Below are 7,839 nucleotides of genomic sequence, written 5' to 3'. Positions count from 1 at the left end.
CTATGACTTGGCGATTCTGTTGCCATAAAGTCAGCAGAGGGAGCACTTTTGCTACATGTCATAAATTTTGGCTATTATTTCAATATCTTTCAAAAACTAAGGGGTTTGTGAAGAACATTACTGAAACTAAAAATTGACAATCCCTCAGTTTTATCAAATCACAAATCTGATAATAAATTTGAGAAAAGGTTAAAAATAATTTCTGTTCCTTGAATTTCGTGAGTAAGACCCAGAAGACAATTGTTTTATAAAGGTCAAGGAGCTAAAATATACTGAAAAGTTAAGCAACTCTACGTGGTAATATGTTGATATGGGACCCAGTTAAAGAGAAACACACCAGACCATACAACAGAGGCTATCTGGTTTCAAAGATGAAAAGTGAAAAATTCATCGATCATAAAAAATTAGCAAATTGAGTCTAACATAAACAAATCATGCAAGTGATTGGTAGGTTTTCTTTGGCACTTTTCATTAAGATACACTAGGAACAAGTAGGTAGACACAACCAGAGCCTACAGGCTTGTAAGAGACTGGAAACGTGTGCTATCAAGCCAATGACAAATAAAGTTGTATATCTGAGAACCTGAATAACTTTCATTCCTATATTTATAGATATCTTAAAATTGAGTATCATGTCTTTTTAATTATTAAACAATCTCATATCGTATATTAAATTTTTTATTCCTTAGTAAGAATTTTAAGATCACAAAATAGTGTGGCAATATTTAGGTAATAGAATTTGTGGAGTGCTGAAAATACTGGAATATAAAGATAATTTCTAGTTTATTTTCAAATACTAAACTTTTCTAAACCAGCTGGTTTCTTGCAGACAGTATTTATTTTTTAAAATAATTTAAGACAGCATAAGCTTGTACCAAGCATAAGCATTGTAACAAAAGTGCAACTTTTCAGCAAATCCTCCCAAAAAGATATTTTAACTCAAAATATCATTAGCACATATTTTCTCCCTACAAAAATAGCATGTCAGACATCATTAATTGGATGTATTAACAACTATGTACATAAGAGCCACCTTGTAGGCTAAGAGTTTAACGTTGTTTAAACACAGCGTTTGAGGCAAACAGTAGCAACAGCAGCAGCAAATGCACCAAACTGACTAAAAGACCCAGATATTTTCTTCTCTCATAGTCAGACTGTTGTGTCTCACCCCTTACATAACATTCAAGTGAGATTTCTCACAGTGCTACCTTGGCAACAAACTAAAAATATCTAGACAAGGTCTTGGTTTAAGCCTTATTAAAAAAGCTTTCTTTGTGATTATCTGGTATCTGGTTTGGTCTCCAGAAAATACATAGACTTGGATATAGGAAGGCCTCACAGGGCTTCATTCCACATCTTTACAGCATTTCCAATCAAAACTGATGAGTTTAATATTTTCCTCTTGTGATTTAACAGAATGTAGGATAAATCAGTTTGGACTTGTTTTCTTTTTTAAATTCAGTGCACATTCTTTTTTTTACAGCAAGATTATCAAAATCTAGGAACGTGATGGATTAAATAATGGCAGAGTGGGAATAGATGCTATATATATGTATATATGTGTGTATATACACACACATACATACATATGTATACATACGATGAGTCAATTGATTCATTGTCAATTTCTCAATAAAGTGCCAGCAAATATACTAAGAATAATTCTGGCCTTCCTCATCTATCCCCTTCCCCGACTTGGTTCTGACGATGGCCCAACTCCGTGTCTCTTTAAACAAGTGCAAGTTACTAAGGGATACCATTCAAACCACTCCAGAATAGGTTGCAACATGAGCGACTGCATCTTCTCCTCTTCCTCTGAAAAATATATGCCTTTTAAAGAGCTGAACTTTATAATATACTGAAGAGTAAATTCAATTCTAAGATCCTCATTCTGTTTTCAGGCAGAAGTCTCCTGAAGCAGGCAAGACAGCTTTGAGTCATTGACAGATAACTACTTGCTGTTCGATGTCAACTCCTCAGCCACCTTTCCCATACCCTGGTTCAATCAGCTCATCCACAGAGGAGACTCCTCTCACTTCCTCGAGAATTAGGTTCTGTATTTTAAAAGACAATGGAACGTGGCCTAAAGGTAGGCAAAACTTACTTCAGGGAGTTCTTTAAAGAAAAAGGAATCAGTTATCTAGCGCGAAGGTTCTTTTACAGCTGGTGGGGGAAGAAAGGGATGTTAGTGTGTGGAGGGTGGGGTGGTGAAGGATGAGCAAAATAGAACTCCAAATGTACACAAAACACCTGTTGTTTTTTTTAAAGCCGGTCGTGCATCAATTACACTTCCTCCCTTAAAAACGTTAAGGGTGTTTTAACTTAATATTATTATTCCGCGTGAACCTTCGTCCTTTCTAAGAAAGGGACGCAAGGTTTCAGGGAGTTTCCTTCCCTGGTTGCGAGGGATCTTCCTGAGCAGAGCTCTCCGGGTTCCCGTGCTCGCGGGGGCCAGCATAGGGCAGGTGGGTGCGCCCGTGCGGGTGAGGGGGATGCAGTGACCCAGGGGGCGCCACCTCGTGAGGCAGGAGGGTCGCGGCGGCGGCTGCGGCGCCCGCCTTCTCGGGAGGGGGCGACAACACGGAGGACAGGCAGGGAAAGGCAGCGGCGGCAGCGGCGGCGGCAGCAGCGGCGGCTGCGGCAGCTGGGGCGGGGATGCCGGGGTACAGCAGCGGGAACGGGGCGGCGGCCGCCGCCGGGTACAGGTACTTCTCCAGGCTGCTCTTGTCCAGGAAGGGCTGCACGTAGGCGGCGGCCGCTGAAGGCGAGAGGAAGTAGAAGGGCAGGCAGAAGGGGGCCGCGGCGGCCGCGGGCTGCGCGAAGGGCGCGCCCCCGCCTCCGCCGAACGCCACCAGCGAACTGAGCAGCGCGGCGTCGGGTCTCAGCAGCGCGGCCGCGGCGGCGGGGTCCGGCCCCAGGAGCGCGGCGGCCGCCGCCGCCGCACCACCCCCTGCGCCGCCACGAGAATCCAGCCTCATCCTCTTAGGCGCCGGCGAGTCCTCCCCGGGGGGCTCCTGTTTGATGGTGACGCGGCTCGCCCCAGCGCTTTTGCCTTTCTCGCGGTCCGGCCTGGCCTCGGCTTCGCCGCCGTAGCCGCTGTCGGTGTCCGTGTCGTTTTCGGCTGCGAGCTCGGCGCTTGGCTGAGTCCGCTGTATGACCGGAACGCAGTGGGCGAGGGGCTCCAGCTTCTGCCCAGCGCGCTCCAGGCAGGGGGCTGCTGCGGACCCGGCGGGGGCGGCGGCCGAGGGCGCGCCTGTGCCTTTGCTCAGAGGGACCTGTTGAGTCAACAGCTGAGGGGTGGGCAAGAACTGGGTGGCCACCGCGTGCAAGTGGTTGATCAGCTGGATACACCGCGGCTCCCTGGGCGTCCAGCTCTCAAACCGGGAGAGGTATTGCAAGACTTCTTTGGCGCATGTTTGAAATCCCGAGTGGAACGCATCCAAGTCGGACTGAATGGGCGATTTCAGAGATCGCTCCCCTAGGATGAAGAGGGGGTGGGGGGGGGAGGACAGAGGAATGGAGGCAAGGAAAAAAAAAACCCACCGACGTTAAAACATCTGCTTATCACGTGGGCCCTACATTGACTAAAGTGATCTCGGTTTTTCCTCTGTATTCGAGTGATATAATCCACCGGTTGCAAGGGGGTGGGGGTGGTGGCGGGGGTGGAGAGCAGGGGGGCGCTCTACTCCCAGCTGAAAAACTAAAGTGGAGAGAGGGTGCAACCGCCACTTTAAATAAAAATCTGATTCCTCTGAGTTGTGCTGAAAGCCTCTAGGATGCTTCGGGAAATGGGCACTTTCCAATGAAGAGAAAATATAAGCAATTTCACAAATGAGAATGAGCCCGTGGGACCACGGAAGTGGGGTGGGGGAAGAGTCCTATCACTGCTCTTCTGTGGGCTTCCAGGCTTCATCAGGGTGGGTTGGCCTCCCAGAACTGACTTACCATTCTGTAAAGCAATTATCTTCTGATGCTGCTGCTCGGTTAAGGCTGTTAAAGCTTTTAAGTGTTTCAAAGTTAATTCCAAGACTACCGCTTTCTCCAGATGCCCCAGAGTCTGCAGTGGTGCAAAAGAGAATGGGGTACTTGGTTACTTAAAAACACATTTGGCTTGATTGGCTCTCCATTCAGCACAGCAACTTAAGCAAACACTTTGAAAGTATTATTCCTATACTTCTTGAGCTTTCCACAAGACAGGTTATAAACGATTTCTTGCCTTCACAGTTGTGAGCACCTATTCTTGAGTTTGTGAGAAACTCTACACTATAGAACAAGTTGTAAGGCATCTGATATTTACATTTATTCTTATATGTCTGGGAGTAGTACCAGGCTATTAACGCCCTTGGAGAGTAGCAAGGAAGGAAAATGTGCATCTTACTGTCAACTTCAGATGTTCAGGCAGTAAATCTTTCAGCTGAGCAATGCATTCATTAATTCGGTCTCTTCGTTTCTTTTCTATTAATCTGTGTGGTAATTTGTAGGTATCCTTAATACATGAGAGTCATGGAAGAGAGAAAACAATAACATAAACATTCATTTACTAGATATAACAATATCCCCTCACCCGCCAAAAAAACACATATGTGATAAACTATGCCCAAGGAACCTCTTTCCTCTGGACTGTTCTGAAATGCAATTTAAATTCAGGTATGATGTTTAATCCCCCCTGAGAGTATCCAGCAAACCACTTAAAATTCACAGTTGGGGAAGCTCAAGGGCTGGAATATATTTGCGGGCAGAGCTTAGCTGTGAAATCAATGGCCCTAATTAACTATCCAGGCAGGTTATGGGGGAACATCGGAAACTTACTCTTACCTTGCTATCATCTCGCTTCATGCTCCTTTTGGGTTTGCACATATACAAAGAGGAATAGTCCAGTCTGCAAAACAGAAATCAGCATCAGGCACCCATTCGGGAGGGGCTCTGCCCTCGCCCGCTTCATATCACTTTCTGGAGAAGAGAAAATATCAAACTGAAGCCCAGACAGATATTCTCAAGGGTGCGTGCACCTTACCCTATAAAATCTCTATGTTCCAGTAACTGTCTCTCTTGCAAATGAGGAATTCCTTCGTCCATGTTCAATCGTTGTCCGTTTCCTCTGTTTCGATTTTTGGGGTTCTGTTCTATAATCTGTGGGATGGTAGCTTTGGGAGATCTTGGGGGGATCTGTGCGTCCCCAGTCTCTTTCTCTCTCTCTCCCTCTTCAGTGCAGTGTTGAAAGTGTGAAGCAGTTGGTTCCCCCCCTCCCACCGCGCTCGCTCTCTATAGCACACACACGCACACACACGCACGCACACTCGCGTCGGCCCCACTGCGCTGGTAGTTTGCTCTCACTCCGGGCAGTGTTTGGCCACAGGGCACGCGCGTCGCCGGCCAGACCAGCACCCAGCTCACGTGCGGAACGTACCATCCGCGGTCCAGCCCGGAGGGGGGCGGGGGAGGGGGCCAGGCCGGGAGGGGCGACGAGAAGGCTGAGGGAGAGCGAACGGCAGGAGGGGGCGGGGACACCTGATCAGGGCCACCGGAAAGGAAAAACAACTTCAGCCAAGCTATTCATCTTCCCAAAGGCGATGCAGTCAGCTGGGGGAGGGGGAGAGGGCGCCGGGGGGTGCGGGGCAGCTAGGGCTTCCTGGTTTCGGAAATGTGACTCCTTCAGTCTGTCCGTCATTACGGCGCAGGAACGTGAACGTGGCTTTTTGCTTTTCCACCGACGGTGTTGTTGGTTTGGACCAGAGAAAGGAAAGAGAAAGAGAATTCGCGATGGACAAACTTCAGTCCTGAAGGAAAATTTGGAGATTTGTTTGCTCACCGCTCAGTGGCCTGGGGAAACCCTTAGGCCCTCGTTGGAGGTTGCCCCAAAGAGGGGCAACTTGAAATCCTCTCCCTGAAAGATTTAAGATAAATGAAATATCACTGGGTCCGAATGTCGCAATCCAAGTGTCTTTTGACGACATAGTGTCCCTGGGCCACCCAAAGTTCCCGCAGCAGCCGGAATTGCGGTGCCACTAATCACAGCAGCAGATGACGACGTTTGGGGCCTCTGGTGCTCTCGGAAGAACGAAGTGGGGAGGGAGGAGGAGAAGAGGGGATAGCACTAGAGGGGCTACCGCAGAAAAGCAATGCAGCATTATCACTAGCCTGCTAAACTCCGCCGCCTCTCAGTCCCTGGGGTGGCGCTGCGTGCTTCCTCTCCACTCCCCCCCGCTCCCCGCCACCCCCCTCCCCCGTGCGATAAGCGACACCGGGAGTGTGCAGAACCCACGTTTACTACCGCTGGCACCTCCAAAGCCTCCCTCCTTAATCCTGTCTCAAACGGGTACCAGCACAGGGCCAGCAACGTGATCCGACCTGCCGTTGCTGCCACATCACTGCGCGGGGAACCCGTGTGCGCGCACGAGCGCGCGCTCGCCTTTTAGCCGCGGCGACAATCTCGGGGAAGCACTAGCCAGCGGTAGCTCGGCCACTTTTCCTCCAGAACCATCCTTGGAGCATGACTCACTGCTAGTGAGAGTTACTGGGAGGTGTCTCTGGCACTGCTGCCCATCACAGCCAGCAGCAAGGGGCCTTGGAGGCCAGGGGCAAGCATGTCCTGCGGGACTCCCAGGTCTCCGACCCCGCTGCCGCTACTCGGGTCTGCCGGAAAGGGGGGTGGTGGGTTGGGATGGAGAAAATATATATTAATTTCCCTGTATATAGATAGCTATAAAACCTAAGGTCTTTCCTTCCTGCACCAAGAGTAAAATTTACGTTCTCCCAAGTTAGCCACGAAACATTCATTATGGCCAGTGGCACGTGAACCAAAGGGAGAAGTATGCCGAATGCACACGCACTGGGGCGCAGCAGGGACTGGGGCCATCGCTACGTGTCCCCTGGCCCGCCCCGCCGGGCGCGGGTTCCGGGGACGGATCTGGGTCGCGGGAAGCGGCGGCTGGGAAGAGGTCACGTGTCTGCGGGAGTCGGGTCTCCTCCCGGCCTCCGGGAGCCGCCCGGCCGCGGCCGCGGTGCGCGCTGCCGCAGTCTCCCGAGTCCGGGGCGGAGACGCGCGCCGCGTCTGGCTTCGTGACTCCCGCAGCGGCGGCGGCAGCCCAAGCTCACCCTGGCGTGAGGAGACGCTCGCGGTCCATCCACTTTGTCTGTTCAGAGGGCCTTTGAGGTCGCTCGACTTCCTCAAATAGGGGCACGTATTTTGTACCGAACAGACAATTTAATAATGATAATACTTAAAAAGTATGTTTAAATATGATTTTATTTGAAACCTCGATCCAGCCTCTCATTTCCAAGTGATTGAGTGATGAATTCCTTTTGGTGGGGAGGACAATTTGGAGCCCTAAGAGCGATATATCTCTGCAGCACTGTGTCATTTTGTCCTCTGGTTCTAAATTGGCCAATAAAAAGCCTAGGGTTGGGATGGGGGAGACCGTGAAGGGGGATGCTGGTAAGATGAATAATTTAAAAATTAAAATACCAGCTTTCCTTAGAGGTTTCTGAATATTTGGAGAAGGAAGAGGTTGTAAATATTTTCTCCAGAGCGAAATTTTCACTTGAAAAGATGGATGGAGTATTTAGTGAAAATAAAATGAAGACTGGATCACTGCATCTGCGCTTTGTCGGGTAGAGTAGACAAGACACAAGGCAGACATCTGATCCGGGCAAACCTTAGGGACTGTCTAGGGGCAGACACAGTAGCAAGTTAAAACAGGAGAAATAGGGAAAGAAGCCTAGTGCGTCACGGATGTGTTAATTTTGGATGTAAACTTCCCATAATTTAAAAGCGCAGGCCTGTTGCTGCAAATGAAGCCTTTTGTTACCACGTCTATCTCCTCTTTCCCCCACCCCCTC

At 49.3% G+C, this 7,839-nt stretch overlaps 1 protein-coding gene across 1 annotated transcript; it reads right to left on the bottom strand.

Moving 5' to 3' along the window:
* Positions 1-660: 660 nt before the first annotated feature.
* On the bottom strand, positions 661-6,203 carry BHLHE41 (basic helix-loop-helix family member e41). The gene is made up of 5 exons (XM_039882458.1): positions 5,015-6,203; positions 4,816-4,879; positions 4,379-4,486; positions 3,946-4,057; positions 661-3,478 (listed from the first exon to the last, which is right to left on the bottom strand). The coding sequence occupies exons 1-5, from the start codon at positions 5,074-5,076 to the stop codon at positions 2,379-2,381; spliced, it is 1,446 nt and encodes a 481-aa protein (XP_039738392.1). The 5' UTR covers positions 5,077-6,203; the 3' UTR covers positions 661-2,378.
* Positions 6,204-7,839: the final 1,636 nt, after the last annotated feature.

Source organism: Pteropus medius, unplaced genomic scaffold (genome assembly GCF_902729225.1).
Source record: "Pteropus medius unplaced genomic scaffold, Ma_sr-lr_union100, whole genome shotgun sequence".
Classification (NCBI taxonomy): Eukaryota; Metazoa; Chordata; class Mammalia; order Chiroptera; family Pteropodidae; genus Pteropus; species Pteropus medius.
This window is presented reverse-complemented; position numbering and strand designations above follow the sequence as displayed.